This window comes from Myotis myotis, unplaced genomic scaffold, assembly GCF_014108235.1.
Source record: "Myotis myotis isolate mMyoMyo1 unplaced genomic scaffold, mMyoMyo1.p scaffold_m19_p_1, whole genome shotgun sequence".
Classification (NCBI taxonomy): domain Eukaryota; kingdom Metazoa; phylum Chordata; class Mammalia; order Chiroptera; family Vespertilionidae; genus Myotis; species Myotis myotis.
In genome coordinates, this window is record NW_023416313.1 from 70,305,775 (window position 1) to 70,326,861 (window position 21,087).

Below are 21,087 nucleotides of genomic sequence, written 5' to 3' on the forward strand. Positions count from 1 at the left end.
ATGTCAAGTTTTGGTAAGACTAAAATGCTTTTAATAAGTACTTCTATCATGTTGCCTAGTTTAAAAGTCTAAACCGTCAAAATACAATTTTTCCCTATTAAAAAGGGGGACGTTTGCATCTAAGAATTGCTTATATACTGCCTCTCTTTTTCTTAACTTACCTTAACGTTGATTTTTTTCTTGGTTGTCATTTTAATCTTTGGTCTTGATTGCTAAATTATTTTGTTTGCCATTTTGATTTTCCTCTCAAATCCAAAATACATTTATTTAATAAATTTACTTAATTACTTAATTTTACTGTCAGTAGCTTTTCCTGGAATTGAATTATATACCACTGGATGTATATTTCTCTACATCTATCTCAAATATCCATTCACCCATCCACTCACCTACCCCTATGACAACTCCTCTAAACTACTGGAACCACATAGACCCTACTGTAATTTACCTTCTATTTTCTTGAAATACAGGTAAATCATAGAGAAAAAAAATGATTTAACTGTTTACATCAAGGTTTAAAACAGATTTTCCCAGAGGTTCATTATAGTTTTCAGCTAAACTAAAACTAAAAAATGTAAAGCAGAATGCACATTTGCCAGGGTGTTCTGAAAGATTTTACTCTACCATTGTTTAAATATCGCTTCCTCAGATAAGCTTTTTTTTTTGTCCCCAAAGACTAATTTCTACCCTCATGTCATACCACTCCTTTCTTTGTAAGTATTCTCTAAATATATTTAGATAATTCTTGGTGGAATTCTTTATTTAATGTCTAGCACACTACCAGATTATAAACTGCACTAGGACAAAGACCCTGTCTGTCTCTCTCATATCCCCAGCACCTATATAGTGCTTGGTATATAGTAAGTTCTCAATAAAGGCGTGCTGCATTGGTGAACGGATGAGGTTAAAAGTCACTTTTACAGGTGCTAAATTATCTAGACAGGGGAGGATGGAAAGGAGGAAGGAGGGGAACAGAAATGTTTCGTTACTCTATTTTCTTTCTGTTTGGCATATTTGGGTAATTATGAAGTAGCTTTTTCCTCAGGGTTACAGATTCACAGGAAATAAAATAATTCAAATGTGAAAATTGCTCTGCAAATGTTTTAACTGCAATTTGGAAAGGATAAAGGGTAGTAATTTAAAGTGAGATAAAGCTGAGTCAATACTGGTAGGGTACTTTTGGGCACTGCCTTGCTATCAATTCCCAGAAAGAAAATGCTTTAATCAATGCCTGCATTGACTGCCTGCTATGTAAAAGGCGTGCTACTGGGATGTACTGTGTGTATCAAAAAGCCCTGCTTCAAATGAATTCTAATCTTATCAGGAATACATAGGAATGCTAACTCTAGGAAAAGCTAACTAGAAAAGAAATGAAATGATAAGTACAAGGGTAAATGATTGGTTCTGCAGGCATTCAGGGGAGGACTGTCTACAGTCTCTAGGGCAATACAGACTGAAATGGGGCTAGTCCATTTCCATGGGAGGAGACCAGTGAGGCAAGTGTTTTAGATGGAAAAAAGGGTGTGGCAAAGGTGTGGAAAGGGAAAGCAGCAAGTTGTTCAGGGCAGTGAGCAGAAGAATTTGGCTAAAGTAAAAGGTTCATCCAGAAAGCAGCATAAAGGTCGCTCAACCAGGAAAGTGAAATGATAACTAAAGCAGAGGAGGAGGGATATTCTGCTAGGAGCTCCTGTGAAGCCCTGCACTGACACGGGCATCGTAACAGTGGCCCCACGGCTGTGGGCCCCAGGCTGTTGAAACCTGATGTACTTATCTTTCCATTTCAGTTACAGGAAAAACACAAGAGGGGCAGAATTACAAAACCAACCAGAGCTGGCCTGAACCAAGATGGTGCTGAATCTGACCTGCAGGAGACCCCGAACCTCATTATACCCTGGACCTCATTATCCCCGGAACTTCATTATACCCTGATTATAACACACTAGAGGACCGGTGCAGAGGATTAAAGGATTCGTGTACGGTGGGGGTCCCTCGGCCTGGCCTGCGGGGATTGGGCCGAAACCGGTTCTCGGGTGACACACCCTGGAATCAGGTTCCCTCCTCTCTGGTTCTGGGTGTGTCACCTAAGAAACGCAGCTGCCAAGACACCACAGCTCGGCAGCTCGTGTTGCGCGTCTGCCCCCTGGTGGTCACTGCACGTCATAAGCACCGGTCGGAAGGTCAAACACTTAGGCTTTCCTATATACACACACACACACACATACACATACACACATACACATACACATACACACATACACATACACACACACACATACACATACATACAGATTAGCATGCTAACTGACACATCCTTGGGTGCTTTAACAGATCTGACGCAGACTACATAAAAAAAGAGAAAGGATGGGATCCCAATTCTGGGAAGAAACAAGCCCTCTCCCCCTCAAAAAACTAATATATAGGGCTCCCCCTCATTATACTGTCCAGATAATAATCCCCTCAAGACTTCTCTAAAAGAAGTTAATCTCTGAGTTTGACTCCTGCTTCTCCATCCTCTGGCCACTGAACACAGCCTGTGCTGCTGAACACTTAGCTTCAGTCCCTTGTTTGGCTCCAGGACACCAAACAGAGAAAGAACCCTTGAAAGAACAGCGGGTCCTCCCTGGGACTGGGTCCCCAGAAAGGGGTCCTGGACCATCTAAATTGGTAACAATAGCAATATAAAATATCTAGTGATGAAATCTTCATACTGCACAGCATGTTTTTCTTATTTTACAGAGATGTCACTGCATGCCAATACAATCAGACGAGTTAGTTGTTTCAAGGCGGAGCCGTGATTCACACCTACACCCTCTGTCCGGCGGGCCTCCTGCAGGAGTGAGCAGGAGTGTCAGAGCGAGGAATCAGGATCAGGGAGGGGGTGAAAAGACAGCTGCCTCCATGCAGACCAGGAAGGACAAGAACCGAGTGAACGGATGCAGGCCACATTAAGGGAATGGACACTTACAGTCTTAACTCTCTGAAAGCTGTCTTTAATGAACAGAAATGAACAACAAATCAGAACTATTGGGCATTTATACATAAAGCTGATCACCCAACTATTATCAGTTTTAAGATGGCAGACTACACCCATTATTCTCATTCTTTCATTTTGCCAGAAAGCTATTACTTAATTTACAGAAGCTTTAAAAATCAAATCATACCATAACTAGTAAGTTACAATTCCAGAGACCTATATGATCATCTATTTCTAAGACTCCAGTAATTAATCCAGACTCTTTGCTGATCTTTCCATTGACTGTGTGTTGAAGGTGCTTGCAACCCAATTTTGTTGCAGTGTATTTTAAAACTCTTGTGAACATTTATTTGATTCAAATATAGTAATCCTCATTTCCGCAGGGAATAACTGCCTCCCACTCCCATATTCTGTACCCAGTGTTAGCATGACAACTTTCAAGTGCTTCAGAAACTTTACACTAAAGCCTTTTGAAATTAGGCTCAAACTGAAGAATATATCTTTCTTCTTCCTATTAGTTTATTTTTCCCCCCTCAGAAGAATTCTTTTTTTATGAAAAAGTTCCCAAAATGAAATGTTCTGTCCATTTTCTCAGATATCATGATCTACTCCAAAGGCAAGAGAACACAGTGAAAAAACTACAGAACCTCAAAGCTAGTGATGCACTGATGGCTACTATTTTCTCAGTTCTCACCTGTTGAATCAGAACCATAGAAGCAATGCGCACAGACTGCATGCGGGAAATAGCTATGGGTTCCAGCAAAACTGCGTTACCCAGCATGATGATGAAAGGAAAAGCTCCGAGTCTGTTCTTACGGAGTAAAATCCCAACTTTCTTCTTCTTCTTTTTTTTTAACTGTTTGACTCTTTAGTTGTTAAAAACTTGTAAGGCCCTGGCTGGTGGGGCTTAGTTGGTTGAAACATCATCCCACGCACTAAAGGTCGAGGGTTCAATTCCCAGTCAAGGCACATGCCCGGGTTGCGGGTTTGATGCCTGGCAGGGGCATGTATGGGAGACAACTGACCCATGTTTCTCTCTCTAAATTCAATAAAAACATATCCTCAGGTGAGGATTAAAAGGAAAAAAACAACAACTTGTAAGTATAGTACATGCTATGTAGTAATCAGTCTCTGCCCAGAAAATTACTTGCTTGGGCATTCACTTCATTAGACTTAATAGAAAAATAATGTTTTAATAAAATAAAACAATATAAACCCAAGTGTTCATATTTTACATACTTTGGTTAAATGATGGGATCATGGTGGGACATGCAAGGCGACCTCCTGAGTTCTGAGTTCACTAGCAATACCCCAGGCGCCTCTCTGGTACAGGACGAGGACCCCTCATCCCGTCAAAGGGAATGAGCTACTCCTGGTTTTAGATAAAAGGCTTCAAGGTTGAGATTTTGTCTGAGAAAAAAGGTGGTTGCTGCTTGAAAGTAAAAAAGTTTCAAAAACTTTATATTTTTCCTCTTTCTAAACAAATGTTAACCATTTTTTTTTAATGTCTTGAGAGAGAAGAGGAGGAATTCAAACTGATAGTCATTATGACTTTGATTAAATTTAGTTTCAAATCACATCTCTCATTCTTTCTCTTTATATGCCCCTCAGAGACCTAGCCTTTCCCCAGGATAATCAGCAGCCCCCGAGGCAGCAGAAGCCAGCAGCCAGGACCTGACCCATGGTCACAAGGTCTGGACCGCTGGCAGGCTAAAGATAACATTTTGACCTAAGTTATGTTTCAGTTCCTGAGCCCTAAGGTGGAACCACCTCCTGGCTACGTTCCCATGAGTCTGGACGGACGGAACCAGGAAAAGACCTCAGAACTATTCTCAAAACCTGAAGAAATAATTTATGACCCTTTCCTCACCTCTGACCAATTACCTCCCAGCACGACCTCGAACTTCCAACCCATGGAGTACTGTGATTTTGTCCTCTGTAATCTGTAACCTACACGCCACTGGGAGTCAGGTCTCCAGAGCATTCGCTTCCTGTTCCCCTGGATGGCGCCATTCATCAATAAAGCAGCCAATCCTTCTCCACTGCAACTCTCAGTGGCTGGTGCTTGGCTCTGCCAGCCTGGGGTGGACAAACACTTCCTGTTTTTTTTAACACAGATCATATTTTACCTTAAAAAAAGTCTTTTCTGAGCATGCTAGAAAATTACCCCTTGTCAAATGTACTTAGCATACGACTCTTACTTTATACGTAATCTAATTGTGTCATATATATATACATATATATGAAAGCATATATATGTATATATATTTACTTATTTAAATCTTCACTGGAGGATATTTTCTCCATTGATTTTTAGAGAGAGTGGAAAGGAGGGAGGAGAGGGAAGAGGGAGTGGAGCGAGAGAGAGAAACATAGAGATACATCCATTGGTTGCTTCCTGCACGCTCCCCAACCAGGACTGGGAATGGAACTGAAACCAAGGTACGTGCCCTTGACCAGGAACTGAACCCGAGACCTTTTGGTCTGCAGGCTGATACTCTTATCCACTGAGCAAACCAGCCAGGGAGTGTCTTATATGTTTATTCAATCACCCAAATGTCTTTGTCAACTGGCTTATAAGCCCTTGGCATACTGAGAACATGTTTTCTTATACTTTGCATGCTTCTCGCCACAGAATATGAAAAGCAGCATCTTTTATAGACAACTGTCCCTTGCCCCCCACATCCATGGTTGTGACAGAACTGCACTGTGCCTACTGAGAATCATGCTCCCTGGCTCAGAGGAGGCCCCACCTCAGTCTGAAGGGCTGTATAAGGACGGCATGGCTGCAGCTCACTCCCGCCAGCAGGTGTCACTCTCTGGGCTGTGGGGTGGTGGGGGAGAGTCCTGCTCTGAGTAGGACAAAACAGAGGTGTCTGAGGAAAGGGGTGGATCAGGGAGATAAATGGCAGCACTGTAATTACAGGAGGTTTGCCTTTTGGAGCAGATCCCTGACAGATCCAGAAGGTATGGGGGTCAGGGTCCAACCGGAGCAGGAGGAGGTGGGAAGTTTTAAGCAGGAAATCAGGGCACAAGCGAAAAGGGAGGCCTACTTTCCACATTCCCTGTGAAATACAAGACACAAAAAAGACAACCACCTATTCATAACGTCTGAGGCCACAGAACAGGCGCTTCACTATCAAGGTGGCCAAGGCCTGCCCAGGCATCTGGGCTCCAGCCTGTGTCAAGAAGCATCTATCACAACTCACTTCGGCATGGGAATGGCTCCTGCTCCCAGGAGTTCAGGCTGCCTTTTCCTGCCTCTGCCTGGCTGTATCTCAGCTGGCAAATACTATTTGATTGCTTTTTCTCTTTCCGTCTCCATTGCTCTTAATCTCAGAGAGCCACGCTCAGACATGAACTACCCAGACCAATGCCAACTACAGGTAATGGCTTTTCCCATTTTACCACCCATTGTGCCACACCTATAACACTTCTCATCATTTTTGAATAAAGAGATTACCTTGATGAAAGGAGATAATGTGTCCCCTGCTCCTCCTTTCTTCCCTGAAGTCAGTAAATAATGCCCTCTTGTTTCCTGGGCTCTTTCAGGCTCACAGGTGTGGAGTTGCAGAAAGGAAGTGCAGAATGCCAAGCCAGAACACCTGGGCCTGAGCCCAGTTCCCCAATACCTAACTGAGTGACACTGGGCTAGGCAATTAACCAGGGACTCACTGCAAAATCAAAGGAGCTGGAGGGCTAGTGACCTTTACTTTGAAGTTTAATACAATTTTTAAAAATCTAAATGAATATTTACTTTCCTAGCATAGGATCTGACTCATGGTAGGCTCTTAATACATGCAATTTGAATCTGAATTTCAAGCTATAGATAATGTATGCTTATTTTTCTTGATTCTTTACAAGCACAACCACACTATTCTTATTTAAATCCACACCCTTCTTAAGGGACTTGATTTTGGATTCCTGCCAAGTATAATTTCTTCCTAAGCCTATAATCTCCAGAGCAGTAGCTGTCAACCCTGCTGTACATTAGAAGCTCCTGGAGAGCAGTTAAAAAAATCACAGCATCTGGGTCCTACCTTTGACCCACTGAATACTTACCTCTGGAGATACTGTTTGAATTTAGATCAAACAATAAATGAAAAAGTAAAGGGAAAAAGAGGTAACAATGCTTTACTAAAACCAAACCAAAATAAAAAAGCTTAAGAATTATTACATGTATTGTAGACAGTCATACGAGGGATTCAAAACCACTTACCTTTGTTATTGTATACATCTAAGTAGTTCGGTGCTGAGAAAATCGTAATTAGAGAAGGGAAGCCTGTTGTTTGGCTTTTCCTGTACATGCGATACCTAAAAACAAGGAATGCAAGTTAGAACAAGTAGGGAAAAAAAACGATAGTATCAAACTGTCAATTTAGAAACACAAAACTAAAATTCAGTTTTATCATTCAAAGAAAATTTGATTATATAGCATTAAACAAACTTTTCTCTCTGAAGTCTGTTATACAACATCAATTCATTTCAGAGGTGAGAATAAAAGCATACACTCATATGTAAAAGTTTGAAATAGGTTTTTCCTAAGTCCAGCAGACACAGTGGAGGGTGGAACTCAGTGAAAATCCATTTCCAGGTATTCAACAGAGAATACAGGCTACTTTTTAGCCCTCTACCTACCACGTTTTTCACAAGCCTGCCAATATATTTGACATAAAAAGACTCAATAAGCAAAGCAATATGTAAATCTTTCCCACAAACAACCAGGCTGATTATTCCATTTATCTATAATATTCTGTTACAATTATATTTCCCCTTTTGCTCAGCCTAAGTGATTTGCTTTACAAAGAAAGTATGATTAAATCTATGGGTTTTATGAATTGAAACTGTTTCTACTTTAGAATTTATTTATTATCAATCTCTTCTGGTGTCTGCAGGCCAAAGATTACTGCATCAGCAGGGTGATATTTAATCAATCAGTGATGAAAAAGAACATTTGCAAGATCTTTGGAAATCAACCAACAATCCAGTATCCTTTTTTTTTTTTCTAAAACAAAATAGGACTCTAGTTTCAAATAACCAAAATATACAGAAGATTGGCTCTTTTCCACCAATGTGAAAATATATTTCATAACTTCTATGCAATAGATTTCAGGAATATCAGTTTGGAAACATCCCTATATGGCACATAACAAAATTTTATCATTCCTTGGGTGTTGTGTGTCAATTATTTCTGGCATGTCCAAGTTAGCTGGGTTTTAGAGGTGCCTCAAATAGTACCTTTTAGTACCAAAAAGATCATTTGATGTGAATACTCAGAGGAATTTATCAGCTGAGATGGATTCCCCATGGTCAACCAAGGTCCCAAATTTTATGAATAATAATATCTTAGTGGTCATTTGCTAACAGGGCCTTCTCATGTATACCAGTTAGAACCTCAGACCAAACTCTTGGCTTCCTGAACTATGGCCTGCTGGTTTAGCGGTCTGACTCAATGACTGCAGGGAAACTCTGGTTTTGTCTTCACGAAGGATGGAGACCTGCCCTGTCCAATCAGAACTGTACAATTTGGATATCTCATTTACATAAAAAGGACCTAATCGAGAATCTTGGCAGGAACTTTCCCTATAAAAGAAGACCTCCCCTTTGTCTCAGTGGGACACGGTTTAGGTTGCTACCTAAATCTGTCTCCTGGGCTACCGCTACTATTGCTGAAATAAAAGCTTATTATTTTTTATTATACTCTGAAATTACTTTTGGTTTACATTCTAGAATTATTTATTCTGTTTATGGGACTGAGCTTTGTTGGGGGGAAAATCAGAATGTGAAAGACAGTACCACTCTTAAATCCTAGCACCTTGAATTTATAAACCAGAGCTGGCTATGGCATCCAATAAAAACAAAGAAACCGGATGACACAATCTCAATTGCCCCAGTGAATTAAGCAACTGCTCATTTTAAACAGAGTTGTTGATTTTAACTGATGCACATAACGTATTTTCAAATAAGCAGATGATTTCAGTGGGATTAAGATCAGTGTGCCTCGCCTCAACTGCACAGTTGGGACAGTCAGCTGGAAAAGCATGGAGACACCCCTGCCCTGAAAAGTGAAAAAAAAATTTTTTGACGATATGATTGGTTGGGCATACCAACAGTTTACTTCAAACATCGGCAACAACAGCATGGGGCAGGGAATATTGGATCAGATTATACCTGTTGACTGAATGCTTGAAAAAAGCTAATTCTGAAAGGAACTTAGGATCTGCCTTGATTCAAGGTCATAACAGACATGGGGTTACTTCAGAATGCAGGCATGTACATTCCCAGTGTCAGCACACAGGTTATAAAAATTACTGTTCCTCCATTTCAGAGAATTCAGAACCTGAAGGGATGAGTTTAAGCATCTGAAGGCAAATACTGCTTTTCAGTGGAGTCTACTTTCCTGGACTTCCAATCCTAAAATTAATTATCCTATTTTTCCCTAGTGCAGATTTAATGCAACATCAAAGTGAACATCTGATATTTCTTAGTTTTCTAAACCCTTAAAATTGGTCTATATTTAAAAATTTATCAGATATTATATGGTGATTTCAGTTAGAGTTAGACTATATGATTTTCCCCATCATTTAAATGTTTCTGTTTTTGTCCGTTAAAATTCTATGGGGACCAAGAATGATATTCTTTAAACAAGAGTACAACATGCAATATCTGTTAAATATTTCTTTGTAATTCTCATTCACCTTGTCAACTAAGACTGGTAATTTACTCACTTCTGGGACAGTGGTAAGAGCAGGAATTGAAATAAGAGGAAGTGCTCTTACAGTGTTTAAGAAAGCCAGCTGAAATTGTTACCTGTTCAAGCTAAAAACAGAAGAATTTCAAAGGGGACTTGACAATACACCTGCAGCCATTCATTGCCCAGGACCTCCCATATCTGTGACATCAGAAGACAATTTTAAGACTGAGTTCCTTCAGGGACAGAGCCTGGCCAAGGGAACAGCCACAGCCTGAGTGGAGGGAGGGAGTCGTGACAAAGGGACAAGGAATGCATGCTTTCCATAACCCTAGAAGACTGCTCACCCTGCATCCTGGGCTTCATGGGCTCGGAGTATAGATAACAAGTTATTGTGCTGTAAGAATTCACAAACAGCCGGGTAACTGCCAGAGACAAAAAGAAAAGAGAAGCAACTGTTAGGAAATCATTAAAGGGAACACATTTACCTGTAACATCAGACCTATGTGATCTGATCCAGCATAATGAAACATACATCATTCATGAAACAAGCCTCCTGGCTCTCGAAGGACAGGCTTTCCCCTGCGGCAGAGAAAGCAGCCAGAGCTGTACATTTTACATAATGAGAAAGGGCTGGAGGTGCATGAATTGGAAAAGGAAGGGAGGCTATTATATAACAACACCAGAAAAGTGTCCACTTGGAGAGAAAATCAATATTATCAAGTCTACCTTTACACACAGAGTGAACAGAACCACAAATATAACATGAGGATGGAATTTAAAATATAAGCCTCAATTTTCTCAAACACAACCCTGTTTGTATTTGGATGTGTGTGGAGGCCTGAGCATTCCACAGAGAAGACTGAGGGAGTGGGAGAGGGGAAGTGTGGGAAGTCAGGCTATCAACTTAAGTATGGTTACATTAATTGACTACATCATTCAAAATCTAACCAGGATTATGGAATTCACAAGGTTTTAAAATGTGTACCTTACATATGTTCAATAGAACTTGATCTTAAATCTTATTCTTTATCTTGACATAATAAAATTATCAAAATTCAATCAAGATAATACTGTCTATTAAGAAAATCTCAAAAAGAAAGATGAGAACTTCATTCAAAATGCAATTCAAGTTACAAATTAAACGTGAAAAACCTTTGCAATCACTTTGTCTCTGCTCTAAGATTTCTGAAAGAGATAAATGTATGCCATAAAAATGAACGAATTTTAGGTATTTCAAATCAAAGGACAGCAAGCCCAAGCTTGTTTTAATATAAACTGAAGCTATCCACAAACTTGAACTACATATGCCATAGAAGACAATTCAGCAATCATAAAAATAGCACTTAGCAAAAAATATTTAGTATATGTCACTCAAATAACTTATCACAAAAGAGAAGTTGAAAATAGTTTCTATGCTACAGATCTTGTAAGAATTAGCTAAGCAACAGGCAAAAAAAATAACATTAAGATGGCATACCATTGTAGAAATTCTGTATGATAAAAGGCTAACATGCAAATCGACCAAACAGCAGAATGACTGGTTGCTATGATGTGCACTAACCTTCAGGGGGCAGACGCTCAATGCAGGAGCTGCCCCCTGGTGGTCAGTGTGTTCCCACAGGGGGAGGCCGCTCAGCCAGAAGCCAGGCTCATGGCTGGCGAGCGCAGTGGCGGTGGCGGCAGGAGCCTCTCCTGCCTCCATGGCAGTGCTAAGGATGTCTGACTGCCAGCTTAGGAGCGGGCCTAAGCTGTCAGTCGGACATCCCCCAGGGCTCCCGGATTGTGAGAGGGCGCAGGCTGGGCTGAGGGTTCCCTCCAGGTGCAAGAATTTCATGTACCGGGCCTCTAGTACTGATTATAAAAAGGTGAGGTCTTCGGTAAAAGTAGGTTCTGAACCCAAAAAAATAGTCTTTTGCATGTACACACACACACACACACACACACACACACACACACACACGCACGGATGATTCTAAATGTTCCTTCCCTATCTCTTTATGCTGCTTACTTATATTTCTTATGCCCTCATAATGCTTCTTTTAAAAGAGTCTACTGCCCTGCTGTTATCTTGTAAAGACAGAGGTTGTTCGTTTAGGTTTATCACTTTTTGCCCTTGGGAAAATGGCTTGGCTGCTCTTTATTTTACTCTTTTCCTTCTGGAAGAACTTATACTAGTCTTATGAAAACAGAATTTTAATATATTTTCTTTATGCTTTGTTTCCTTTATGTGTTTAAGCTAAGTTTTCTTCCATGGAAATATATATCTGATTTCTAATGGAAATCTGAAGAAAATGAAATCAACCCAGCAGCATACTCCTAGGTTAACGGCATTTAGTAAGGGCACATTCATTCTTTCTTAGAGGGGAAAAAAATTTTTTTAAGGAAATCTTTAGAAATTTAAAAGCACAAGCAAACTAAACTCAAACTTTCTAAGAATTACAAATATTTTTCAAAATAAATTATAAAAAGTACTTGATTATCAACTAGATTCTCATTATTGGTAAGCTACCTGCCTAGGATACATTATTTTTAATAATATTAGGGGGGAAAACTTTACAATATTTTCATGTTTTTTAATGGAAATGATGAAAACCAAAAAGTGTTCAAGATGAAAAGCATTTTAAAAAGATATTGCCCTGGCTGGTGGCTCAGTTAGTTTGAACATCATCCTGTATGCCAAAAAGTTGCGGTTCAATTCATGGTCAGGGCATATACCTAGTTTTGAACCCCAGTCAGAGTATGCACAGGAGGCAACCAATTGATGTTTCTCTCTCTCTCTCTCTCTCTCTCTCTCTCTCTAAAAAACAACAACAAAACTATACATATCCTTGGGTGAGGATTTTAAAAAAAAGTAGAATGCTAGAAAAAGCAGAATCACAACACCTTACCCCCATAGAGTTGGAAATCACTTATTCACCAACAATTTATCAAAGGCTCACTGGTGAGTCTGTTCTCTTTGTTCGAAGACTGTATTTTGCCCAGGGATGGGAGATATGATAAGTGTAAGGTGTGGTTTCTATCTTGATAGTATCTACAATCTAGGTAGGGAGGTACAATATTTTTTAAAACTAAAAAAAAACCTGTTTATGAGTAAAATACATTTAAGATAAAATAGTACAAATTTTGAGACTCAATATAGCAACAAAAGAAAGCATAGGGGTCTGAGGAAATCTTTATGAAAACTACCTAATTCATGGCAGATCTTTTTTTTCTGCCTCTTCTTTGCACCGATAAGGTGAAGCTTCCATGTTCTGTGCCCACCAAAGAGAAAGAGCCCCTCTTCCTCCAGACTGATCAGCCCAATTCTGACTCCATTGTCTTCTGAGCTGAGGGCTGGTTGGATCGCAGCCCCACTCACACCCCTCCATGGGCACCCTTGTCAGGCACAATCTGTCTGTCTGAGGTGACCCTGAAATGATTTTGTTCAACCCAGTGGCCTAGAGATGTCTGACACCAGACCAGCTGCAAGTACTGGGGAAGACCGGTGATGCTTTGGGGATTCTGATGTTCATTTACCAGCATCCATGCTGTGTTTGGGAAGAAGTTATCTTCTCTAAAACTGTTGTTTTTGAATTGGATCATAATGATTCCTTCAGCTTTAGAGAATGCATCTTCTCTGAGAAAAAGGAAGGTGAAAATTTCCATGGAATAGTGGAGCTCCTTAGATCTGGATTCTTATTCCTATTTTATGTGAAAACTTTGGAAAATTGTTTAATTTTGTTGTTTAACCTCATATAAATAAATCATGTCATCTGTAAAAACACAGACAGTATCATTTATTTCACAGACTCCGGATAAAGATGAAATGAGTTTGCAATATATACATTTCTTAGGCCAGTGCCTGATGCATAGTAGTAGACCTTTTACAACTCCTAAGTTTCTCCCCACCACCATAGTGTGGAAGGAAGAATCAACACAGAATGGTGAGTTAGCAACCCTAGACTCTACCAGTAGATGTTGTATTTATTAGTTGCGACTTATGTAAGATCTTAAAGGAAATGATGTGCAGAGATTAGCAGATAGGAAGTGGTGAGAAAGCCACCAAGAGAGGGAGAGGGACAGGAAGCAGACTGAGCAGGAACGAAGAGGAAGAAGGTAGAGAGACATATGTGAGATATGGTAGAAAAAATGACTCGGCACTAGAGAAAACAGCTATTACATGCATTCCATTTATGCTCTTATTTTTGTTTCTTGCAATGTGAAATTATATTTTAGACATTGATTTCAACCCCCAAGATTTTGAGCTCTGTAATCATAATATAGCCAGCAGGCACTATTTTAATGCGTTTTTATGCTCTTATGTCCTAACATACTCTCCCTGAGTGCTTTTTCCTTCTGGAGTGGCATACTCTCCTGCCAAGCCTTAGCTCTATTATCGCTTGTGAACCCTTCCCTTCAAGCCTAACTAACCCTGAAGAGTACAAAACTGCGGCAGCCACCATGTTTTCATAACATGTGAAAGCAATATATCACCTGCCATGTAAATTATGTGTATACGACTGCTCTCCAGCAGCAGTGAATGCCTTAAAAGACACACAGATTTGTTTTCATACCCTAAATGCTTAGTAGCCATTTACCCGCTAACTGGAGCTCACAGTTAATTTCTGGAGTTGCCCCAACAGGAGCAATTAAGCAGGTGAGAGAAGCAAAGAGTTTCTTTCCCTCACTGGCTTCAGCAAAGCAGAGGCAGGTAACCTGCCACCCCTGCTTAAAAGACCAGGAGGAAACCTTCACCCTCTGCTGTCCAGCCCAGGAGGTCAGAGGACTCTGCCTGACTGTCCTGCTCCTCCTCCACCTCCTAGGCTGGCAATGGGGACTCAGCCCTGGGGGCTCCGGCGTTGCCCAGATACTGTAAGGCCGATGTTTTCCTAGGACTTGCTCTGTTACTCTCTTTGCCCCAGGGTTCTCCAACTAATTTCATTTTATCCACCAGGGATCCAGCCTGGAAGGGCTCTGACGTTTCCTGCCAGACCTGCACCAGGGCCTGAGTCCTCACTTGCACCTGGCCGCCATCTGCCTCAGGAGTGGTGAGCAATTTTTACTTAAGGCAAACTTTTTATTGAAGTGTAACATCTATACAGAAAACTGCACAAAGCAGAAGATTACACACTGGTGACCTTTCCAAAGTGAAAAACCTTTGCAACTAGCACTCAGATCAAGACACAGAAGGTTTCCTAAACCCCAGCAACTTTTTGTATCTCTTCTGAGTCACTATCACCTCCTCACTGAGGGTAACCACCATGCTGGCTTTTAACAGTATATGGATTAGCTTCTCCAACCTGGAACTCTTATTTCTTTTTTTTTTTAGTATATTTTATTGATTTTTTACAGAGAAGAAGGGAGAGGGATAGAGAGTTAGAAACATCGATGAGAGAGAAACATCGATTAGCTGCCTCCTGCACGCCCCCCACTGGGGATGTGCCCGCAACCAAGGTACATGCCCTTGACCGGAATCAAACCTGGGACCCTTGAGTCCGCAGGCTGACGCTCTATCCACTGAGCCAAACCGGTTCAGCATGGAACTCTTATTTCAATGGGATCATCTAGGCCAGTGATGGTGAACCTTTTGATCTTGGCGTGTCAGCATTTTGAAAAACCCTAACTTAACTCTGGTGCCATGTCACATATAGAAATGTTTTGATATTTGCAACCATAGTAAAACAAAGACTTATATTTTTGATATTTATTTTATATATTTAAATGCCATTTAACAAAGAAAAATCAACCAAAAAAATGAGTTCACGTGTCACCTCTGACACGCGTGTCATAGGTTCGCCATCACTGATCTAGGCTGTACTCTGGAGTGCCTGCCTTTATCCACTCATCATTATACTTGTGACATGCATCCATGTTGTTATGTGCAGCTTTGTTTAACTCATCCTCATTTGCTGTATTTAATTATTTAAATATGCTACAATTTATTATTCATTCTACTAACTGGGCATTTGGGTTGTTTCCATTTTTTGGCTATTCAAGTACTGCAGCTATAACAATCTGGTGTTTTGGTACACATATGTACACAATTCCAGCGGATAATAAAATAGGAGTGGAATAGGTTAGTTATATGAATATTCTACTTTAGTGTATACTGAACCTGCTAACTGTAACTTGGGATTAGAAACCATTCAGGTGGGCATCCTTCTAGAATTCATAATATTATTGCCCTCAAATTTTCATAAATACCAATTCCTCTGCTTGCAAGAGCCTAACCTTCCCTAGTATCTCTGGTTGGATAGGTTCTACTTATCCTTTAAAATTTACATTTATTACATTTAATAAAATTTACATTCCCTTAAACTCTAATCCATCCCTATTTGGGTTAGGTAACCCAGGTGTGTGTGTGTGTGTGTGTGTGTGTGTGTGTGTGTGTGTGTATGTGTGTGATGACCTCCACATTTATCACAGCACTAACCCACCTTGCATTTTACTTGTCAATTTCTGCTTATTGATCTCTGGCAACTAGACTGTATTCCCTTGAAGGTAGAGATTCTCAGTATTTACAAAATCTCACAGAAGGCATATATATAGTGTGTGCTGATATAATGATTGTTAAATGATTGAATGAATGAATGAATTCCCAGAAGATACCCACGAATGGAACAGTATGAATTGAGGGTAGGGGGATGAAGGATGTTGTACAATCAGGTGTGATTTCAACAGACTAAAAATGAAGGCTTTGAAATTAGAGTGGGAGGGAGGGAAGGCAAGATGGTCCAGATGCTGGTGATATTATACAAAGGGTCAATAAGATGTGTTGATTAGTGGTGATTTCAAAGCAAGGAGAAAAAGGAAATATATTCCCTAGCCTGCATGACTGTTAGGATGAACTATTACCAGAAACAAAAAATGGGAGATTCTCTAGCGGGGCTTAAGCAAGTGGGAAAGTAAATAATAAGCTTTTCCAGGCAAGGTGAATTTAGGTTAAGGTGACAATGGAACATCTTAGACAAAAAATTTCCAGCAGACAACTAGAAATAGAGAGGTTGAGCTCAGGAAAAATAAAGAGATGAAGGGGCTAGATGTAGATCTTGTAGTTAAACCACAGAGGTTACAATGAAGCTAAGGGAATAGGTGAGGTTCCTGAAAATATGTGAAGAAAACAATGTCAAAAGAAGGAGGAATACCAAGAAAGAGGCAGCAGAAAAGGCAAGAACCAGGTTTAAGGGAGAGCCAGGATTTGTGGAAAAGGAGGAGCCAGAGCATTTCAAGGTGGAAGGTTGATGGGGTGTCAATTGCAGAAGAGAAGTTAAAGGCTACTGATCTGTGATGAACAGACTGGTAGTTGAGTGAACTGTAACTTGCAACTTCAAATCTCAGAACTTTAGATGTCTGCTTTTACTCACTTCTTTTGAAGGCAGCTAAACCTAGAACACAGAGCTTATGTGATTCATCCAAGGCAGACATACAAACTGACAACCCAAGATCCTAATCCAGCCAACAGTTTTGTTGGGACTACATGAAAATGAAATTTTACCTCCAATTTGTTGTGATCCTCATTAATCTTTACAATGGAACACTTGGCCTGCTTCAAGTATCTCACTTACCTGCCTCAAAATGTTAGGCATTAGCACATGCAAACTCTGGTCTAAGGCTATAAAGATAATAGTAGCACTTAGGCAAAAATAATGTTTTTATGGGTTCTTTCCTCTCTGTTACTTTGCCCATTTTCTATAACTCATCAACAGCATTAAAAAATTCTACTGATGCATTTTTCTGTATATTTTCATTTTATTTAAATCATGGCCCAAACAATGTGTAGATCATGAGTAGGGTAGAATGGAAAATTAAATATGCAAATTTAATATAAACATGTGAAAAATAACTGGGAGTTGTGGATCAAGATCAGTGCCAATCACCCAGAAAGGTAATTGTCACCAACTTTCTCCACCATTTTTTGTTGTTGTTGTTGTTAATCCTCACGTGAGGATATTTTTCCATTGATTTTTTAGAGAGAATGGAAGAAAGAGAGAGAAACACCCATGCGAGAGAGACTTACCAATTAGTTGCCTTTGCACCCAAGGTACATGCCCTTGACTGGAATTGAACCCGGGACCCTTCAGTCCATAGGCCAATGCTCTCTCCATTGAGCCAAACCAGCTAGGGCTCTACTAATTTTTTTGTTCCCTATGCCCCTCTTGTCAGCTTTACAAACCAAGACTACAAAGAATGCCTTGGCACCTTCATGATGGCACTAAAATCAAAAGGATCAACAAGCTCTAGGAGAATAAGAGTCATTTTTCTCTTTCTTAGATAAAACATAACCCAGATGGCTTTACAATTAGTCAGTCTATAGGCTGTGAATTTAGATATTCAGCGTTTGTTATGGCTAAAGAGCTATTAACAACCTCTAATGAGAGGAGTTAAATAATCATTTTGTTGAGAACAAAAGTGTGAAAACATGCATAATCATCTCTGGCCTTTTTCTCTGATGTAAACACATCTGTGTCTGTATTCACCAAATAAAAATACCAAAACTTATGTAAGTTCAGTACAAGACGTTATATTTAGAGTATGATTTATTTAAAAAGCTGACTCAGAAAGCTAATAAAAGAGGTCATATTATGAATTAAATAAAGATTAATGCAATATGGCTTAATATTAAAATTAAGAGGCTTAGATTTTGTTTGACATTATATTATTGAAGCACAATTCTGTGGTATCCAATAGGTAATTTAAATACTCACCGGTATACTTAGGGATTCAACACCAGATTCGAAAAATTGAACATTTGGCTTTGATATATTTCAACTATATTTAACTTTTCACTAAAAAGCTTGAACATCTTTACTAACAGATTACTCCCAAATTAACTAATTACTGAAAAGAAACCTTAGGCTTCTTAGAAATCCTACACTACGCTTCTTCATTTCAGCCAAAATAGACTCATTAGACTTGATATACAAATTAAATAAATGAATTGTAAACTTTCTGGTAAATAAGCTTGGAACAAACCTCTTTATTAATATTTCTATCAAAAACTACTCTTTGATTAATGCTTTACAGTGTACAAGACTTTCTGCTCACAAACTTCAATTTCCCAATCATATCAAGAGATGAATAAAAGAAAACTATTTCTTCTCCATAAGGAAAACTAATGTATGGAACAACATGTTCTGCCATTGAATAAACTCTCATCAATGTTATGCAGAAGGATGATATCTGCTTACTCTAGAGACAGAAGGTATGTGACCCAAAACCCATGATAGAATGCTCCCAGCCTTGCCATCTGCCTAGCTGCCAGTGCTGGAATTGAGCATAAACCTCAGTGAACATCAGTTTTGGTTTTTAAGGATTTTTAAAAAGACTATGTATTCTAAAACTTAAAATTCTCAATTCCATGATCTCTGTCTCTCTTTGAACTGTATGTCTGATAATAAGGGAACCTAGAGAAATAGAGGGTAATCAAATGCAGTAGGCTGAAAATGATGTAAGATGTCAGGAAAATCGTGGAGATACACAAAAACCCAACTGTGTTGTTTTCTTCTCTGAAATGTTATGGAATGGGCAAATTCCCATACACTGGAAAATGTAAAAATTACTATAAAACTTTTTTCAATGTAACATGTCTATGTGCCAACAATAAATTTACTTATGGCACCTATATACTAAGTTGCTGCTAATGTTAATTTAGCCAAGAACTCTGATAAATTTAAGAAATTTTAAGAATAACTCCAATATAATTTAATTCAGCAATTTAAATTATTTTTTCTGATTTAACTTTTGAAAACTGATTATAAAATTTTAAAGTATTACATAATTGAGTGAAAAAGTAAATGCTGGCATTGGATTTTTTTCTACAGTTCTTGAAACAAATTTTCTACTACTAGTATATCCTAGTTACTGTCTTCTTCAGCTACTTTGCCAACCTGATATCACATGCCTCTTTTATGCCTTTTCTATTCTTCACAGATATTATATCTATATAACTTACATAGATATATTTCATTTCTTATCTATTTATTTATAGTTTCATTTTGCAAGTGCTAAGAACTCATTTGAACCAGGCTTTCGAAGTGACCCTTTCATTTACAGTTCTTTCCTAGAGAACATATGTAAACATCCTAAATAAATCAAATGCGTGGACTGATACATAACAAACGTATGAAGGACACGTGCTCCGGCAGGTGGGCGCTGCATGCTCACCTGTAGAAGTACGAACACCCCCTGACTGTGTTGTGAGTGAAATGTTCCTGAGTCTTCTCATTGCCAAAGTCCTCCAGGGGGTCTGACCACAGGATGTCGCACATAGGTCCATAAGCAGGTGGTTCTTTGAATCGGTCTAACTAAGAAAAAAAAGAAGACAGAGAGCAAAATACTAATCTTTGGAAACTGGGAATTCAGAAAATAAAAGAGACCAGAAATTTGCAATATCCAACTTCCTCTCCCCGAGCAGAGAGCTAGTGAGTTGCCTCACTCTCCTCCTGTCAGCACCCCTTCCTCCTTGGTTCCTCCCCATTCTTCTACTCTTCATCTCTCAAATTGTCCTTCCTTCCTCCTCCTCATTAGCTCATTTATTTATCTGTCTTCATCTCACCCTATACCTCCCTCCTGTCTCTTTAATTCATAACTGTTTACTCTTTTTTTTCTCCCTTTCTCCCTTTTATCTTTCTCTTTCCCCCTAACTTATCTACCTTAATGTTTTAATCACTATCAATTGATATGACTCTATATGTGTTTCATTTCCTGAGGGAGAGATTTTATTTTATTTATTTTATTTTATCTTATGGGAAATTTCTATTACTGCTTCCATTAAGATGTGATTTAAAAATCTGGATGAAGACAACTTATGGTGTTTATATTTAACAATATGATTTGGAGAACAGGTGGCTTTCATTTTAAGAGGAGCACTTGCTATATGACATGTTGGATGTTCATTCATTAGGGGCTATCCCGGTATTTAATTAATCTACAAGCCTATTCTAGTTTATCTTACTGGATACAAACCAAGAGTAATGATAAGCAGTAAAATAAATCCAACTTAAAATTTAGCTGTTTTTTCCTTCTGCTCACAGTTCTAAACTCTGTAGTTTTACTTGAAGCTTTCATATGAAATCCATTCCAGCTATAAATGTTTAGCAAAGTCATATTTCAATTTTAAAAGCTGCACTGAGAATGTATGAGCAATACAACTGCAAATGACATTTCACCAACAATTTATAACCCTGTCACTTTCCTTTAATTTATCTTGATTTAACCACAATTAAAGGATTTTTAGTAAAGTTAGCAGATATTATATTCTCTTAAAAAGAAATGCATAACATCATTAAGGATTGATATTCTCTATAGTCAATACTTTAACATTAAAAAAATACCCACAGGGATGGGGAAGAGGTGGATATATAAGGCTGACAGCCAATCAAATTATCATTTTTTCCTGAGACATAAAAGGTGATGTAAATCATGGTTTTGCTGCACACCA

General features: G+C 39.1%; 1 protein-coding gene across 3 annotated transcripts in view; it reads right to left on the minus strand.

Moving 5' to 3' along the window:
* Positions 1-21,087, minus strand: part of PPP3CA (protein phosphatase 3 catalytic subunit alpha) — a 314,121-nt gene that overhangs the window by 47,955 nt on the left and 245,079 nt on the right. For all 3 annotated transcript variants that reach the window (XM_036340758.1, XM_036340768.1, XM_036340778.1), the window contains exons 6-8: positions 19,812-19,951; positions 10,013-10,090; positions 7,194-7,288 (exon numbers count right to left, since the gene is read on the minus strand). In XM_036340758.1, coding sequence (XP_036196651.1) covers positions 7,194-7,288; positions 10,013-10,090; positions 19,812-19,951 — 313 coding nt within the window. The remainder of the gene's footprint in view (positions 1-7,193; positions 7,289-10,012; positions 10,091-19,811; positions 19,952-21,087) is intronic.